This window comes from Vipera berus, assembly GCF_964194415.1.
Source record: "Vipera berus genome assembly, chromosome: 2".
NCBI lineage: Eukaryota > Metazoa > Chordata > Lepidosauria > Squamata > Viperidae > Vipera > Vipera berus.
In genome coordinates, this window is record NC_138203.1 from 2,978,332 (window position 1) to 2,997,668 (window position 19,337).

At 49.5% G+C, this 19,337-nt stretch overlaps 1 protein-coding gene across 2 annotated transcripts in view; it reads left to right on the plus strand.

The window, feature by feature from the left end:
• Window positions 1–9,004: 9,004 nt before the first annotated feature.
• The window catches only part of PSTPIP2 (proline-serine-threonine phosphatase interacting protein 2), a 56,259-nt gene continuing 45,926 nt past the window's right edge, over window positions 9,005–19,337 (plus strand). Inside the window, exon 1 of one of the 2 annotated variants that reach the window (XM_081321198.1) lies at window positions 9,005–9,324. In XM_081321198.1, the coding sequence (XP_081177324.1) occupies window positions 9,292–9,324 (33 nt within the window). In that variant the 5' untranslated portion in view covers window positions 9,005–9,291. The remainder of the gene's footprint in view (window positions 9,325–19,337) is intronic. The other variant, XM_081321197.1, reaches the window with a different exon arrangement.

Below are 19,337 nucleotides of genomic sequence, written 5' to 3' on the forward strand. Positions count from 1 at the left end.
GGCAAGGAATTGAAAGCCAGACTTCAATATAATAATAATAATAATAATAATAATAATAATAATAATAATAATAATAATAATAATAATAATAATAATAATAATAATGATGATGATGATGATGATGATGATGATGAAAGGGACCTTGGAGGTCATCTAGTCCAACCCCCTGCTCAGGCAGGAAATCCTGTACCATTTCAGACAAATGGCTGTCCAGTCTCTTCTTAAAAACTTCCAGTGTTGGAGCATTCACAGCTTCTGGAGGCAGGTTGTTCCAGTTCTGACTGTCAGGAAGTTTCTCCTTAGTTCCAGGTTGCTTCTCTCCTTGATGAGTTTCCATCCGTTGCTTCTTCTCCTGCCTTCGGGTGCTTTGGAGAACAGCTTGACTCCCTCTTCTTTGGGGCAGCCCCTGAGATACTGGAAGACTGCTATCCTGTCACCCCTAATTCCTTCTTTTCATTAAAGTAGACATACCCAAATCCTGCAACCAGTCCTTCCTTATGTTTTAGCCTCCAGAGCCCTGATCATCTTTGTTGCTCTTCTCTGTACTCTTTCCAGAGTCTCACTCCTTCACCAAGAGCCTTGGTGGAGCAGTGGGCTAATGCCTCCTTAAGTAACACCAGCTGCCTGCCATTAGTGCAGGTTCGCATCCCACCAGGCTCAAGGTTGACTCAGCCTTCCATCCTTCCGAGGTAGGTAAAATGAGGACCCAGATTGTTGGGGGCAATTAAGCTGACTTTGTAATAATCCCGCTTGGGGGTGTGTATGAAAGCCCTAATAAGCAGGCATATACAGTATATAGAATGAAGGCTACTGCTAAGCTTGTAAGCCGCCCTGAGTCTTCGGAGAAGGGCGGGATATAAATGGAATTAAAATAAATAAATAAACAAACAAACATCTTTTTTACATTGTGGTGACTAAAACCGGATGCCGTATTCCAAGTGTGGCCTTACCAAGGCCTTGTAAAGTGGTATTAACTCTTCACGTGATCTTGATTCTGTCCCTATGATTTAAAGCCAGCAGACAAACACCCCTCAAATGGGGTTCCCCTACTTCCCCCCCCCCATCAACATACAGGCAGTCCTTCATTTACGACCATAACTGAGCCCCAAATTTTTGTCGCTGAGATGTTTGTTAAGAGAGTTTGGCCCCATTTTATGGCATTTCCATAAAGAGCCTTGGTGGAGCAGTGGGCTAATGCCTCCTTAAGTAACACCAGCTGCCTGCCATTAGTGCAGGTTCGAGTCCCACCAGGCTCAAGGTCGACTCAGCCTTCCATCCTTCCGAGGTAGGTAAAATGAGGACCCAGATTGTTGGGGGCAATTAAGCTGACTTTGTAATAATGCCGCTGAGGGGGCCCCAAAAGCCCTAACAAGCAGGCATATACATAGAATGAAGGCTACTGCTCAGCTTGTAAGCCGCCCTGAGTCTTCGGAGAAGGGCGGGATACAAATGGAATTAAAATAAAATAAATAAAATAAAATATTTGCTTGTCAGAAGGACACAAAATGGGATCACGTAACCCCCCGGGACACTTCAAATGACCTAAATATGAGTCAGTTGCCGAGCATATGATCTTTGATCATGTTATCATGGGGATGCTTCAGCGGTCGTAAGTGTGAAAAACGGTCATAAGTCCTTTTTTCACGTGAATTTTGATCACATGATAATGGGGATGCTTTAAGACGTTTGGAAATTAATGGAAAATAAGAATGTTATATTATTAATTAGTTGATGTAAGATGGTGAGAAATAGAATGTATTCAAATAGATAAGATGCGGATTCTGAATATCAGACTTTGTGATGTATCGTGATAAAGGGAACTTTGGTTACCGTACTTAAAACTTGGAAACTAGAAATATTAAATGTCAAGTTAAATATTAAAGGGAAATAAAAAATTGGGGGAAACTAATTAAGACATTGATTGTCTATAGGTTCCCCTGCTTGAGCGGGGGGCTGGACTAGAAGACCTCCAAGGACCCTTCCAGCTCTATTCTATTCTATTCTATTCTATTCTATTCTATTCTATTCTATTCTATTCTATTCTATTCTATTCCATTTTCTATTCTATTCTGTTCTGTTCTGTTCTATTCTATTCTATTCTATTCTATTCTATTCTATTCTATTCTATTCTACTCTGTTCTGTTCTATTCTATTCTGTAATTCTGTAATTCTATTCTATTTCTATTCTATTCTGTAATTTTATTCTGTAATTCTATTCTATTCTATTTCTATTCTATTCTGTAATTTTATTCTGTAATTCTATTCTATTCTGTTTCTATTCTATTCTGTAATTTTATTCTGTAATTCTATTCTATTCTGTTTCTATTCTATTCTGTAATTTTATTCTGTAATTCTATTCTATTCTATTTAATTCCATTTATATCCCGCCCTTCTCCGAAGACTCAGGGTGGCTTACAAGCTATTCTATTCTATTCTATTCTATTCTATTCTATTCTATTCTATTCTATTCTATTCTATTCTATTCTATTCTATTCTATTCTATTATTCTATTCTATTCTATTCTATTCTATTCTATTCTATTCTATTCTATTCTATTATTCTATTCTATTCTATTCTATTCTATTCTATTATTCTATTCTATTCTATTCTATTCTATTCTATTCTATTCTATTCTATTCTATTCTATTCTATTCTATTCTATTCCACTCCATTCCATTCCATATTTTCTATTCCAATCTAATCTATTCTATGATCAGCTGGCAGGGAGAGGAAACTCCTCCTGATGACTCTTTGTCTGGAGCCAAAATTTCTCCTTTGCGACCTTCCGCATTGTTCAGCTGTATTTTTAGTAACCCTGCTAATCCTGGTTACAGGAAGGACAGGTAGAGTTTCCATTCTATGCTAATGAGTGGTTGGCTAATTGCAGCCTGCCCTTTCCCAGATCTTACAAAGTGCAATGCAGAAACGTGCCTGCCTATTGCAAGCAGGTGGGCACAGGGCCTGAGGATTTTTAATTACATTTGAAAATGCTGGCTTTTCTCAGTTCCTGCCTGTTGTGTTAGAAGCAGCAAACACAAACACATTCCGGGCCATCAATTAGCTAGTACATGAGGAACAAAGGGAAACAGGGGTGATATACTGTCTTTCCCCGAAAATAAGACCCGATCTTATATTTGTTTTTTGCCTCCCAAAGAGGCACCAGATCTTATTTGCAGGAGATGTCTGACCCGCTTACCTTAGGATCGCCACAGCCAGGCTTGTCACGCCGTTGTCTGAGTTCTTCTGTGGCTGTGTTTGCGGCCACACACCATGTGGTGCATCGCACCGCTGCTCGCGGCAGAAGGCCGCACAGTGTGTTGTGCTGTGCAAACATCGCCTCCGGTGCCTAATATAAGCCCTACCCCCAAAATAAGCCCTAGTTTTGGGGCAAGGCGCACACGTAAAAATGAAAGTGGCGGCACCCCTGCTGCCACTTGCAGGCCACGTGGCGCACCTCGCCGGTGCCGCCACGCGCGGCAGGCTGCGTGGCTCGTGGCACCGATTGCGCTGGTGGCGCTGCTCGTAACAGGCCGCGTGGCTCGTGGCACTGACCACACCGCCGGCGGCGCTCGAAGCAGGAGGCCACGTGGCTCGTGGCCGCAATTGCACCAGTGCTGCTCTTCGTGGCAGGCCACCTGGTGTGTTGTGACATGGCGCATGTGAATGGCGCCACTGGTGCGATCGTCGCCATGAGCCACGCGGCCTTTTGTTGTGAGCGGCGGCAGCGGCAAGATGTGCCACATGGCCCGCTACTAGTGACGGCAGCAGCGCAGTGCACCACGTGGCATGCAACCACAAGTGTCCACAGAAGAACCCAAGCAGCGGCATGGGAGGTGTCTGGGTGTGGGAGGCCCGGCTGCAGCAGTCCTAAAGCAAGTGGGTGTGGGGTGTGTCGGGCAGCTCCACCCCCACCCTAGCTTCATTTTTACATGTGCACCTTGCCCCCAAACTAGGGTTTATTTTGGGGTTAGGGCTTATCTTAGGCGCCCTACACACCCTCTTCATGGCCTGTTTTCCTTGTTCCCTTCTGGGAGGAGGGGGCTCCGTGGTATCCAAAGCCAAACATCCAGATTCAGCCATTGTTTCATTCCATACAGCATTAACCTTGTGAACTCTCAAGCTTCTTCCTTCCGTTATTTATTTATTTATTTATTTATTTAGTTATATTTATATACCGCCCTATTCCCTGAGGACTCAGGGCGGTTTACAGGGTGATTAAAAAACCAAAATACAAAAGTTAAAAACAAATTTTAAAAGAAATTATATGTGTCCCTGTCTAAATAAAACCCCAGTTAAAATAAGATTAATCCTCAGCCTGGGCCAGAGAGCTCGAAGAGCCAGGTCTTCAGGCCCCGGCGGAATGAACGGAGGTCGGGGGCAGTCCTCAGCTCATTGGCAGCTGGTTCCAAAGGGCAGGCGCCCCCACTGAGAAGGCCCTATCCCTGGGTGTCACCCGCCGGCAATCTCTCACCGGCGGAACCCTGAGCAGACCCTCCCTGTGGGAGCGCACTGGGCGAAGGGCGTTTAATGACGGCAGCAGGTGTTCCCTCAAATACCCCGGACCCAGGCCATGTAGGGCTTTATATATGTAAGGGTGTAGGTCTATACGTAGGTTGTATACAGCATGTTTTAAATGTGTTATGTATGTGTGCAGGCAACCAAATTTCATTTTTGATGTGGGCTGTTGTGCCCACACTAAAAAAAAAATGACAATAAAGGTCATCTTATCATATCTTATTATATCATATCATCATCTTAACTCATCTCATCTTATCTTGTCTTGTCTTATCCTATCTTATTTTATCTTATCTTATCTTACCTTATCCTATCTTACCTTAAGGGACGCGGTGGCTCAGTGGGTTAGGACGCTGAGCTTGTCGATCGGAAGGTCGGCAGTTTGGCGGGTCGAATCCCGAGTGCCGTGTAACAGAGTGAGCGCCTGTTACTCGTCCCAGCTTCTGCCAACCTAGCAGTTCGAAAGCACGTAAAAATGCAAGTAGAAAAATAGGGACCACTCCAGTGGGAAGGTAACGGCGCTCCGTGCGCCTTTGGCGTCGAGTCATGCCGGCCACATGACCACGGAGACGTCCTCGGACAAGCGCTGGCTCTTCGGCTTTGAAACGGAGATGAGCACCGGCCTCTAGAGTTGGAAACAACTAGCACGCGTGTGCGGGGGAACCTTTACCTTTATCTTACCTTACCTTATCTTATCCTATCTTATTTTATTTTATCTTATCTTATCATCTTATCCATCTTATGAAGGGATCAAAGTATAATCTGTTATAACCCAGCCATTGCTCTTTCTTTCTTGTTTGCGCTCTGCACTTTGCTCAGAGGTAACTTAGCAAAAATTGTGCCGAGAAACAAAAAGCTGAAATGCGTTCGCTACAGATTGCAACGCATTGTTCTTCCCTTGCAATCTGCAAACGTATCTGCTCAAAGAAAAAAAGCCACGGGCCTTGCCTTTGGGGGTTGCAGCGTCCCCACGGTCACCTGAGCAAAATTCAGACACTTGGCGACTGACTCAGACGTATGACGGTGGCAGCGTCCTGACCTCACGTCATCGCCTTTGGCGACCTTCCGACAAGCCGGATCCACTTCACCACCCTGTTCCTAACTTAGCAATTGATTCTCTTAACAACGGCGGCAAGTAAGGTCGTAAAATGAGGCAAAACTCACTTAAGGACGGTCTCGCTTAGCCACAGAAATTTGGGGCTCCGTTGTGGTCGTAAGCCGAGGAGGATTACCTGCACATCTCAGCGTGAGACTCCCCGAAGGAGACACCTGCGCCCCACACCCACGAGTGACTAATTAACCTATCAGGCAGGAACTCTTTTGAAATTATGGATGGAAGGAGGTTGAAAGGAGTTGCCGAAGTGTCTTTGAGCTGCAGGCAAAGCAGTTCAGTAAAGCAAATTTATAGCTTTAAAGGGCCTGTCCGCCTGTGCAAAATGCCCAAATATTTCCTCAGATAATTCTTGGGAAGTTATAAATTAAAATCCAAACTGTTGCCCAGAGCAACTCTGATTTTATCTCCTGGAAAGAAGAGAGAGAGAGAGAGAGAGAGGCATATTAAAAGATATTAAGATATTATCTTTAAATTGCCCTGCAAACTCTCTGCTGAGTTAAAAATCTTTATTCTTTTTAACATGCCACAGGTTATAATCCTGGCAATGTTATTTATTAGGTTTTGCTTGTGGGAGTCTATTTATCGTTGTGGAAAGCCAGCCTGGGATCAGAAATTGCAGCTTGCCTTGGGGCTGAAGATTTATAGCAATTTTACAGCAGTTTAGACCTGACTTTGGAAAGATGACGAAACAAACCGTAATTGTGGGCTAATTACATGCCGCAGATGCAAACGAACCCCAAACCTCCCTATTTCGTGTGATAATGCTGATGTTTGTGTGCAGTGGACGGACTTTTTTTTTTTAATCAGAGCTATTAGAAAAGAGGATTAAATCTGGTCTCAATTGAATGGTCTAGTCCAGCGCTTTTCAACCTTTTCACCCATTGCACCACTTTTAGGATATGGCAACATCCGAGTACCACCACTCGCCTTGCAAGGTGTCAAAAACTTGATGACCAGAAAAAAAAGGAAAAAAGTGATGAAGTAAAGGTAGTCCTCGACTTACAACAGTTCACTTAGTGATTGTTCAAAGTTACCATGGCACTGAAAAAAGGGCCCCCCAAGCCACAGCCGAGCAAGACACCTGCCTGCCCGCCCGGGGGCGCTCTTCCTCCTGTCCAAGGTTTTCATCATTGTGAGCATTTCTGTTGAGGATTGGCAGCAGGGGTGGGGTTGGGGGTGTTTGGTGTTTATTCCCCCCCTCTGCTGGGTGGTTGCAGCCGGTTTTGGTCACTTCACATGACCCTGGGACACTGTGACCGTCATAAATATGAATCAGTTGCCAATCATCTGAATGTAAATCACAAGACTCTGGAAATGCTGCAACATTCCAGCGGATTGGCGCTTCTTCTGGGCTCAGCGGAAGCGCCAGGATCAGCGCCGAGCTCCAGCTGGATCCTGGCGTTGATCCTGGCGCTTCCGCTGAGCCCCGACAACCCTGCAGCTCCATCCGTCTCTCGCTTAGGCTTGTGCGGTGCTGCCACCAGTTCAGCTCATTCCCCTCCCCTGCTACCACTTTTCTAGGATGGTCGCGTACCACCTGCCAGGTGCCAATGTACCACAGGTGGTACCTGTGCCACTGTTTGAAAACCCTGGTTTGGTGTACAACTTGGTGTACAAGAGTAGTTATCATTCAGTGGTTGTGCAAACCCTAATAACTGAGCTGTGTAAATTACAGCAACAAAACAATAATACCAATAATAATAACAGAGTTGGGAGGGACCTTGGAGGTCATCTAGTCCAACCCCCTGCTCAGGCAGGAAACCCTATACCATTTCTGACAAATGGATGTCCAATCTCTTCTTTAAAACCTCCAGTGTTGGAGCATTCACTGCTTCTGGAGGCAGGTTGATGAAATAAAACTATGGCTAGTTTAAGTATAATGTCTAAGCTCACAGCACACACACGAACTACAGGCTGCCCAACCTGGCTAACATTTTAATCTAGGCTACAGGTAAGTCCTGGACCTACGACCGTTTCTTTAGTCACCGTTTAAAGTTACAACGGGCACTGAAAAAAGGTGACCCAAACTAGGCAACATCATCAGGGCTAAGAATATTTACATACAGTGCACTGCATATAAAGAAAAAGCATAGCCTACTACTCCCTTCTAGCCCTGATGGTGTTCCCTAGTTGGGTCATGAAACGTCTGAAAGGGAACCATCAGGCTCAGAGAGCACCGGGGCCCCTCATTTCAGCTACAAACATTCTGCTTTATTAAAAAAAAATTTAAAAAAACTTTTAAAAACTTTTTTTTACCTCCAGCCCCTGGGATTTCCCACTGATCTCCACCCCCCCTCCAAGCCCCCCCCCCCCGACTACCAATGGCAGAGGCTGGATCCCCAGAATGCTGAGTCAAGGTTAAACAACAGTCTTCCCCGAATGGGTAGCGATTGTGTAAAAACGGGCCACGAGACTCACAAAAGGAAGAAGGCCCTTTCCACCTCGTAGCAGCCTGGGTGCCTGGGGGGAAGAAGGGGTCTGCCCTGGCTTCTCTCCCTCCCTCCCTCTCTCTTTCCCTCTCTTTCTCTCCGTCACTCCCTCCCCTCTCTCCTCCTGTCTCTCTCTCCCTCCCTCCCCCCCTCCCTCTTTCTCGGTCACTCCTTCCCCCTCTGTCTCTCTGTCCCTCCCTCTCCCTCCCTCCCTTTCTCTCTCTCTCCCTCCTCCCTCCCCATCCTTTTGTCTCTCCGTCCCTCCCCCCCTCTCCGTCCCTCCTCCTCCCTTTCTCTCTGTCCTTCCCCCCTCTCCCTCCCTGGCCCCTCCCTCTCTCCCCCCTCTTTCTCTCTCCCTCCCTGCCCCCTCCATCTCTCCCTCCCTCCCTCCCTCCCTCCCCCCTCCCTCTTTCTCTCTCCATCCCTCCCCCCTGTCCCCCCCTCTCCCTCCCTCCTCCTCCCTTTCTCTCTCTGTCCTTCCCCCCTCTCCCTGTCCCCTCCCTCTCTCCATCCCTCCCCCTCTCCCTGCCCCCTCCCTCTTTCTCTCTCCATCCCTCCCCCTCCCTGCCCCCTCCCTCTTTCTCTCTCCATCCCTCCCCCTCCCTGCCCCCTCCCTCTTTCTCTCTCCGTCGCTCCCCCCTCCCTCTCCCTCCCCCTCCCTCTTTCTCTCTCTGTCCTTCCCCTCTCCCTCCCTCCCCCCCTCCGTTCCTGCCCCCTCCGTCTCTCCCTCCCTTCCTCCCCCTCCCTCTTTCTCTCTCCGTCCCTCCCCCTCCCTGCCCCCTCCCTCTTTCTCTCTCCATCCCTCCCCCTCCCTGCCCCCTCCCTCTTTCTCTCTCCGTCGCTCCCCCCTCCCTCTCTCCCTCCCTCTCCCTCCCTCTTTCTCTGTCCTTCCCCTCTCCCTCCCTGCCCCCTCCCTTTCCCTCCCTCCCCCTCTCCCTGCCCCCTCCCTCTTTCTCTCTCCCTCCCTCCCTCCCCTTCTCTCTCTCTCTCTCTTTCTGCCCCTCCGTCCAGCCTCCCTCGCAGGGGGGTCGCCCAGCAGGGAAAGCCCCCCGGCCCCTCCCCGGGGGCGAGCCGAGCCCTCTTCTCCAGCCTCTCCCCCCCCTCCCCCCCCCGTGGCGGGCGGAGACTCAGCCGGCGGCCCGTCCCTCCGTCCCGGCGGGAGGAAGCGGCCAGCCCCGCCGCCCGGCCAGCCGCCCCGGCCAGAAGCGCCGCCAGCCCCGCCCGGCCGCCGCCATGCCCGAGACCCTCTTCAAGGACAGCTTCTGGGTGAGCCCCGCGGGCGCCCGCTTGGGGAAGGGGGGGACGCGCCCGCCTCGCCCTCCCTCCTGCGCGGACCGCCGCTTCTCCGCCGCGTCCCGGGGAAGGAAGGAGGGAAGGAAGGAAGGAAGGGCAGCCGCCCGCCAAGAAGGGGCAGCTTCCCAACAGGGAGGGGGGGCTGGAGTAGAGGGCTGGACTAGAAGACCTCCGAGGTCCCTCCCAGCTCTGTTCTGGTGCGTTGATGGATTAAAGTGGTCTAGGGTCTCCTGCTTGAGTAGGGGGCTGGACTAGAAGACCTCCGAGGTCCCTCCCAGCTCTGTTCTGGTGCGTTGATGGATTAAAGTGGTCTAGGGTCTCCTGCTTGAGTAGGGGGCTGGACTAGAAGACCTCCGAGGTCCCTCCCAGCTCTGTTCTGGTGTATTGATGGATTAAAGTGGTCTAGGGTCTCCTGCTTGAGTAGAGGGCTGGACTAGAAGACCTCCGAGGTCCCTCCCAGCTCTGTTCTGGTGCGTTGATGGATTAAAGTGGTCTAGGGTCTCCTGCTTGAGTAGGGGGCTGGACTAGAAGACCTCCGAGGTCCCTCCCAGCTCTGTTCTGGTGCGTTGATGGATTAAAGTGGTATCCAGGGTCTCCTGCTTGAGTAGAGGGCTGGACTAGAAGACCTCCGAGGTCCCTCCCAGCTCTGTTCTGGTGCGTTGATGGATTAAAGTGGTCTAGGGTCTCCTGCTTGAGTAGGGGGCTGGACTAGAAGACCTCCGAGGTCCCTCCCAGCTCTGTTCTGGTGCGTTGATGGATTAAAGTGGTATCCAGGGTCTCCTGCTTGAGTAGAGGGCTGGACTAGAAGACCTCCGAGGTCCCTCCCAGCTCTGTTCTGGTGCGTTGATGGATTAAAGTGGTCTAGGGTCCCCTGCTTGAGTAGGGGGCTGGACTAGAAGACCTCCGAGGTCCCTCCCAGCTCTGTTCTGGTGCGTTGATGGATTAAAGTGGTCTAGGGTCTCCTGCTTGAGTAGAGGGCTGGACTAGAAGACCTCCGAGGTCCCTCCCAGCTCTGTTCTGGTGCGTTGATGGATTAAAGTGGTCTAGGGTCTCCTGCTTGAGTAGGGGGCTGGACTAGAAGACCTCCGAGGTCCCTCCCAGCTCTGTTCTGGTGCGTTGATGGATTAAAGTGGTCTAGGGTCTCCTGCTTGAGTAGGGGGCTGGACTAGAAGACCTCCGAGGTCCCTCCCAGCTCTGTTCTGGTGCGTTGATGGATTAAAGTGGTCTAGGGTCTCCTGCTTGAGTAGGGGGCTGGACTAGAAGACCTCCGAGGTCCCTCCCAGCTCTGTTCTGGTGCGTTGATGGATTAAAGTGGTATCCAGGGTCTCCTGCTTGAGTAGAGGGCTGGACTAGAAGACCTCCGAGGTCCCTCCCAGCTCTGTTCTGGTGCGTTGATGGATTAAAGTGGTCTAGGGTCTCCTGCTTGAGTAGGGGGCTGGACTAGAAGACCTCCGAGGTCCCTCCCAGCTCTGTTCTGGTGCGTTGATGGATTAAAGTGGTATCCAGGGTCTCCTGCTTGAGTAGAGGGCTGGACTAGAAGACCTCCGAGGTCCCTCCCAGCTCTGTTCTGGTGCGTTGATGGATTAAAGTGGTCTAGGGTCTCCTGCTTGAGTAGGGGGCTGGACTAGAAGACCTCCGAGGTCCCTCCCAGCTCTGTTCTGGTGCATTGATGGATTAAAGTGGTCTAGGGTCTCCTGCTTGAGTAGGGGGCTGGACTAGAAGACCTCCGAGGTCCCTCCCAGCTCTGTTCTGGTGCATTGATGGATTAAAGTGGTCTAGGGTCTCCTGCTTGAGTAGGGGGCTGGACTAGAAGACCTCCGAGGTCCCTCCCAGCTCTGTTCTGGTGCGTTGATGGATTAAAGTGGTATCCAGGGTCTCCTGCTTGAGTAGAGGGCTGGACTAGAAGACCTCCGAGGTCCCTCCCAGCTCTGTTCTGGTGCGTTGATGGATTAAAGTGGGCTAGGGTCTCCTGCTTGAGTAGGGGGCTGGACTAGAAGACCTCCGAGGTCCCTCCCAGCTCTGTTCTGGTGCGTTGATGGATTAAAGTGGTCTAGGGTCTCCTGCTTGAGTAGGGGGCTGGACTAGAAGACCTCCGAGGTCCCTCCCAGCTCTGTTCTGGTGCGTTGATGGATTAAAGTGGTATCCAGGGTCTCCTGCTTGAGTAGAGGGCTGGACTAGAAGACCTCCGAGGTCCCTCCCAGCTCTGTTCTGGTGCGTTGATGGATTAAAGTGGTCTAGGGTCTCCTGCTTGAGTAGGGGGCTGGACTAGAAGACCTCCGAGGTCCCTCCCAGCTCTGTTCTGGTGCGTTGATGGATTAAAGTGGTCTAGGGTCTCCTGCTTGAGTAGGGGGCTGGACTAGAAGACCTCCGAGGTCCCTCCCAGCTCTGTTCTGGTGTATTGATGGATTAAAGTGGTCTAGGGTCTCCTGCTTGAGTAGGGGGCTGGACTAGAAGACCTCCGAGGTCCCTCCCAGCTCTGTTCTGGTGCGTTGATGGATTAAAGTGGTCTAGGGTCTCCTTCTTGAGTAGGGGGCTGGACTAGAAGACCTCCGAGGTCCCTCCCAGCTCTGTTCTGGTGTATTGATGGATTAAAGTGGTCTAGGGTCTCTTGCTTGAGTAGAGGGCTGGACTAGAAGACCTCCGAGGTCCCTCCCAGCTCTGTTCTGGTGCGTTGATGGATTAAAGTGGTCTAGGGTCTCCTGCTTGAGTAGGGGGCTGGACTAGAAGACCTCCGAGGTCCCTCCCAGCTCTGTTCTGGTGCGTTGATGGATTAAAGTGGTATCCAGGGTCTCCTGCTTGAGTAGAGGGCTGGACTAGAAGACCTCCGAGGTCCCTCCCAGCTCTGTTCTGGTGCGTTGATGGATTAAAGTGGTCTAGGGTCTCCTGCTTGAGTAGGGGGCTGGACTAGAAGACCTCCGAGGTCCCTCCCAGCTCTGTTCTGGTGCGTTGATGGATTAAAGTGGTATCCAGGGTCTCCTGCTTGAGTAGAGGGCTGGACTAGAAGACCTCCGAGGTCCCTCCCAGCTCTGTTCTGGTGCGTTGATGGATTAAAGTGGTCTAGGGTCCCCTGCTTGAGTAGGGGGCTGGACTAGAAGACCTCCGAGGTCCCTCCCAGCTCTGTTCTGGTGCGTTGATGGATTAAAGTGGTCTAGGGTCTCCTGCTTGAGTAGAGGGCTGGACTAGAAGACCTCCGAGGTCCCTCCCAGCTCTGTTCTGGTGCGTTGATGGATTAAAGTGGTCTAGGGTCTCCTGCTTGAGTAGGGGGCTGGACTAGAAGACCTCCGAGGTCCCTCCCAGCTCTGTTCTGGTGCGTTGATGGATTAAAGTGGTCTAGGGTCTCCTGCTTGAGTAGGGGGCTGGACTAGAAGACCTCCGAGGTCCCTCCCAGCTCTGTTCTGGTGCATTGATGGATTAAAGTGGTCTAGGGTCTCCTGCTTGAGTAGGGGGCTGGACTAGAAGACCTCCGAGGTCCCTCCCAGCTCTGTTCTGGTGCGTTGATGGATTAAAGTGGTATCCAGGGTCTCCTGCTTGAGTAGAGGGCTGGACTAGAAGACCTCCGAGGTCCCTCCCAGCTCTGTTCTGGTGCGTTGATGGATTAAAGTGGTCTAGGGTCTCCTGCTTGAGTAGGGGGCTGGACTAGAAGACCTCCGAGGTCCCTCCCAGCTCTGTTCTGGTGCGTTGATGGATTAAAGTGGTATCCAGGGTCTCCTGCTTGAGTAGAGGGCTGGACTAGAAGACCTCCGAGGTCCCTCCCAGCTCTGTTCTGGTGCGTTGATGGATTAAAGTGGTCTAGGGTCTCCTGCTTGAGTAGGGGGCTGGACTAGAAGACCTCCGAGGTCCCTCCCAGCTCTGTTCTGGTGCATTGATGGATTAAAGTGGTCTAGGGTCTCCTGCTTGAGTAGGGGGCTGGACTAGAAGACCTCCGAGGTCCCTCCCAGCTCTGTTCTGGTGCATTGATGGATTAAAGTGGTCTAGGGTCTCCTGCTTGAGTAGGGGGCTGGACTAGAAGACCTCCGAGGTCCCTCCCAGCTCTGTTCTGGTGCGTTGATGGATTAAAGTGGTATCCAGGGTCTCCTGCTTGAGTAGAGGGCTGGACTAGAAGACCTCCGAGGTCCCTCCCAGCTCTGTTCTGGTGCGTTGATGGATTAAAGTGGGCTAGGGTCTCCTGCTTGAGTAGGGGGCTGGACTAGAAGACCTCCGAGGTCCCTCCCAGCTCTGTTCTGGTGCGTTGATGGATTAAAGTGGTCTAGGGTCTCCTGCTTGAGTAGGGGGCTGGACTAGAAGACCTCCGAGGTCCCTCCCAGCTCTGTTCTGGTGCGTTGATGGATTAAAGTGGTATCCAGGGTCTCCTGCTTGAGTAGAGGGCTGGACTAGAAGACCTCCGAGGTCCCTCCCAGCTCTGTTCTGGTGCGTTGATGGATTAAAGTGGTCTAGGGTCTCCTGCTTGAGTAGGGGGCTGGACTAGAAGACCTCCGAGGTCCCTCCCAGCTCTGTTCTGGTGCGTTGATGGATTAAAGTGGTCTAGGGTCTCCTGCTTGAGTAGGGGGCTGGACTAGAAGACCTCCGAGGTCCCTCCCAGCTCTGTTCTGGTGTATTGATGGATTAAAGTGGTCTAGGGTCTCCTGCTTGAGTAGGGGGCTGGACTAGAAGACCTCCGAGGTCCCTCCCAGCTCTGTTCTGGTGCGTTGATGGATTAAAGTGGTCTAGGGTCTCCTGCTTGAGTAGGGGGCTGGACTAGAAGACCTCCGAGGTCCCTCCCAGCTCTGTTCTGGTGCGTTGATGGATTAAAGTGGTATCCAGGGTCTCCTGCTTGAGTAGAGGGCTGGACTAGAAGACCTCCGAGGTCCCTCCCAGCTCTGTTCTGGTGCGTTGATGGATTAAAGTGGTCTAGGGTCTCCTGCTTGAGTAGGGGGCTGGACTAGAAGACCTCCGAGGTCCCTCCCAGCTCTGTTCTGGTGCGTTGATGGATTAAAGTGGTATCCAGGGTCTCCTGCTTGAGTAGAGGGCTGGACTAGAAGACCTCCGAGGTCCCTCCCAGCTCTGTTCTGGTGCGTTGATGGATTAAAGTGGTCTAGGGTCTCCTGCTTGAGTAGGGGGCTGGACTAGAAGACCTCCGAGGTCCCTCCCAGCTCTGTTCTGGTGCGTTGATGGATTAAAGTGGTATCCAGGGTCTCCTGCTTGAGTAGAGGGCTGGACTAGAAGACCTCCGAGGTCCCTCCCAGCTCTGTTCTGGTGCGTTGATGGATTAAAGTGGTCTAGGGTCCCCTGCTTGAGTAGGGGGCTGGACTAGAAGACCTCCGAGGTCCCTCCCAGCTCTGTTCTGGTGCGTTGATGGATTAAAGTGGTCTAGGGTCTCCTGCTTGAGTAGAGGGCTGGACTAGAAGACCTCCGAGGTCCCTCCCAGCTCTGTTCTGGTGCGTTGATGGATTAAAGTGGTCTAGGGTCTCCTGCTTGAGTAGGGGGCTGGACTAGAAGACCTCCGAGGTCCCTCCCAGCTCTGTTCTGGTGCGTTGATGGATTAAAGTGGTCTAGGGTCTCCTGCTTGAGTAGGGGGCTGGACTAGAAGACCTCCGAGGTCCCTCCCAGCTCTGTTCTGGTGCATTGATGGATTAAAGTGGTCTAGGGTCTCCTGCTTGAGTAGGGGGCTGGACTAGAAGACCTCCGAGGTCCCTCCCAGCTCTGTTCTGGTGCGTTGATGGATTAAAGTGGTATCCAGGGTCTCCTGCTTGAGTAGAGGGCTGGACTAGAAGACCTCCGAGGTCCCTCCCAGCTCTGTTCTGGTGCGTTGATGGATTAAAGTGGTCTAGGGTCTCCTGCTTGAGTAGGGGGCTGGACTAGAAGACCTCCGAGGTCCCTCCCAGCTCTGTTCTGGTGCGTTGATGGATTAAAGTGGTATCCAGGGTCTCCTGCTTGAGTAGAGGGCTGGACTAGAAGACCTCCGAGGTCCCTCCCAGCTCTGTTCTGGTGCGTTGATGGATTAAAGTGGTCTAGGGTCTCCTGCTTGAGTAGGGGGCTGGACTAGAAGACCTCCGAGGTCCCTCCCAGCTCTGTTCTGGTGCATTGATGGATTAAAGTGGTCTAGGGTCTCCTGCTTGAGTAGGGGGCTGGACTAGAAGACCTCCGAGGTCCCTCCCAGCTCTGTTCTGGTGCATTGATGGATTAAAGTGGTCTAGGGTCTCCTGCTTGAGTAGGGGGCTGGACTAGAAGACCTCCGAGGTCCCTCCCAGCTCTGTTCTGGTGCGTTGATGGATTAAAGTGGTATCCAGGGTCTCCTGCTTGAGTAGAGGGCTGGACTAGAAGACCTCCGAGGTCCCTCCCAGCTCTGTTCTGGTGCGTTGATGGATTAAAGTGGGCTAGGGTCTCCTGCTTGAGTAGGGGGCTGGACTAGAAGACCTCCGAGGTCCCTCCCAGCTCTGTTCTGGTGCGTTGATGGATTAAAGTGGTCTAGGGTCTCCTGCTTGAGTAGGGGGCTGGACTAGAAGACCTCCGAGGTCCCTCCCAGCTCTGTTCTGGTGCGTTGATGGATTAAAGTGGTATCCAGGGTCTCCTGCTTGAGTAGAGGGCTGGACTAGAAGACCTCCGAGGTCCCTCCCAGCTCTGTTCTGGTGCGTTGATGGATTAAAGTGGTCTAGGGTCTCCTGCTTGAGTAGAGGGCTGGACTAGAAGATCTCCGAGGTCCCTCCCAGCTCTGTTCTGGTGCGTTGATGGATTAAAGTGGTATCCAGGGTCTCCTGCTTGAGTAGAGGGCTGGACTAGAAGACCTCCGAGGTCCCTCCCAGCTCTGTTCTGGTGCATTGATGGATTAAAGTGGTCTAGGGTCTCCTGCTTGAGTAGGGGGTTGGACTAGAAGACCTCAGAGGTCCCTCCCAGCTCTGTTCTGACGGGTTGATGGATTGAACTGAGCCTCCGATTGGCAGCGCAGCCTGCACGGTGGGGGTCGATGCAGCAACCCGGGGAAGCAGGCCCGGGTTGTGTGAATGGGAGCCTATTGGCGGAAGGATGGGCAAATCGTGGTTTATCTCTGAACCACGGCTTTTCCTTGGCCACTGGGGTTATCCCGATCACGGGATGTGTCTGGACTCTAATCCCAGCTCCTGTGGCGTGTGACGCTTGCTTTCCAATGACATCGCGCTCCAGGGACGTTGTGGCTGAGGTGGGTCTCCTCCCACAGAGGCTCCCCAGATTATTTTGAAAGTATTAGACCGTTTTAATCAAAGTTTATTTCAGCCTCACTGGACAGATCCCCTCTAGGCACCGTCAGCTGCAGAAGGAGGGCTAAGGAAGGCCTGGAAAAAAATTGAGAAAAAAACAAGTTTGTATTTCTGGTTGTTTTCCTAATGACTTTGGGGGAAAAAAGGGGGGAAAACTGTTTTCCCCACCATTTTTTCTGTCCCCCCCCAGGCCTTCCCATTTCTACTTATGACTACAATTGGGACTAGAATTTCCCTTGGTGAGCAACGTGGTTGTTAAGTCATGTGAATCCAGATTCTCCCACAGACTTTCCTTGTCAGAAGCCTGGTGGGAAAGACACAAATGGTGACCGCATTCATCCCATTATTTCATATATAGATAGAGACAGATTATATATATATATATATATATATATATATATATATATATATATATATATATATATATATATATATATATATATATATATATATATATATATATATATATATATGTAGTATATATATATATATATATATATATATATATATATATATATATATATATATATATATATATATATATATATAGAGAGAGAGAGAGAGAGAGAGAGATATGATATAGAGATAGAGATATAGATAGATATAGATATAGATAGATAGATAGATAGATATAGATATAGATAGATGATAGAGATAGAGATAGATAGATATAGATATAGATAGATGATAGATAGATGATAGATAGATGATAGATAGATAGATGATAGATAGATAGATGATAGAGATAGAGAGATAGATATAGATATAGATAGATAGATGATAGATAGATAGATGATAGAGATAGAGAGATAGATATAGATATAGATAGATAGATGATAGATAGATGATAGATAAATAGATAGATGATAGATAGATAGATGATAGATATAGATATAGATATAGATAGATAGATAGATAGATAGATAGATAGATAGATAATAGATAGATAGATGATAGAGTTAGTGATAGATAGATAGATAGATATAGATAGATAGATACAGATACAGATACAGATACAGATACAGATAGACAGACAGACAGATAGATAGATAGAATAGAGCTGGAAGGGACCTTGGAGGTCTTCTAGTCCAGCCCCCCCACTCCCCCGCTTAAGTAGGAGAACCTATACCATCTCAGACAAGTGACTGTCCAGTCTCTTCTTAAAAATCTCCACGGATGGAGCACCCACGATTTCTGGAGGCAGGCTGTTCCACTGGTTAGTTGTCCTCCCTGTCAGGAAGTTTCTTCTTAAATCCAGGTTGCTTATGCGCAGCTATCTTCGATATGTGCCAGTTACCAAGGCCCCAAATCTTCATCACGTGACCAGGAAAGGCTGCAAATGGGCATAAGTGAGAGGATCTGTTGTAAGTTACTTTTCCCAGCGTCGTTGCCTCTTCAGATGGGAACTAAACCAATGTAAGTGGAGGCTTACCTGTGACCTCAGGACTGCTTGTGGGGATTATTGCAATGTGTGTGTGAACCATTCGCTCGTTCAATTAGGGCAAAAACCGCTGAAATGCGCGGGTTTTTCCGCATCTTCGGGACTTGCTACTCATGAACAGGACTGTGGCATTCCTAGGTTTAAAGCAATATCGATTTCCTCTGTGTTCGGAAGAAATTAAGAAATTTGACAGTTGGAACAATTAACCAGTGGAACAACCTGCCTCTGGAAGTGGTGAATCCTCCAACGTTGGAAGTTTTTAAGAAGAGACTGGACAGCCATTTGTCTGAAATGGTACTATAGGGTTTCCTGCCTGAGCAGGGGGTTGGACTAGATGACCTCCAAGGTCCCTTCCAACTCTTCTCTTCTCTTCTCTTCTCTTCTCTTCTCTTCTCTTCTCTTCTCTTCTCTTCTCTTCTCTTCTCTTCTCTTCTCTTCTCTTCTCTTCTCTTCTCTTCTCTTCATAGTTAAGTCAGGCTCTCCTGACTCAGTGAACCGGACGGAGTGAGGAAGATGGTAGTAGCTTCTTTATATAATATATTTTACGCCTTAGACCAATGTTTGTCAACCTGGTCTAGTGGTTAAAGCACCAGACTAGGAAGTGGGAAACTGTGACTTCTAGTTCTGCCTTAGGCATAAAAAACCCAGCTGAGTGACTTTGCGGTCAGCCATTCTCTCTCTCTCTCTCTCTCTCTCTCAACCCAAACCACCTCACAGGGTTGTTGTTGTGGGGAAAATAGGAGGAGGAAGGTGCGTTTGCATGTTTTTTGTCGCTTTGAGTTATTTAGAAAAGTAATATAAAGGCAGGATACGAATGAATGAAGGAATGGATGAATAAAAACATACACACTCCATGATAGCTGGAAGATGTGGGAACTTCAACTCCCAGAATTCCTCAGTCAACTGTGCAAAACCAAAAATTCTAAACAAGACCCATCCATCAAATGTTTGGCTCTCTACATGCCTGTTTCTCAGCGGTCCTGTCTGTCTGAAACTGCAGGACCATTTGGGGGGGGGGGGTTTCCAAAATTCTGGTTTTGAATAACACTCCAATTGTACAAAACCTGGCTGTCCAACACTGAGCGAAGAGGAATTGTCTTGGTCCACATGTAAAATATATGGCTCATGTTTAAGGAATTGTCCACTAGGACTCTGAGATCACTCCTGCAGTTACTGCTCTTGAGCCAGGTTTCACCTAATCAATAATAATAATAATAATAATAATAATAATAATAATAATAATAATAATAATAATAATAATAATAATAATAATAATAATAATAATAATAATAATATAATAACAACAGCAACAACAACAGCAACAACATAGTGAT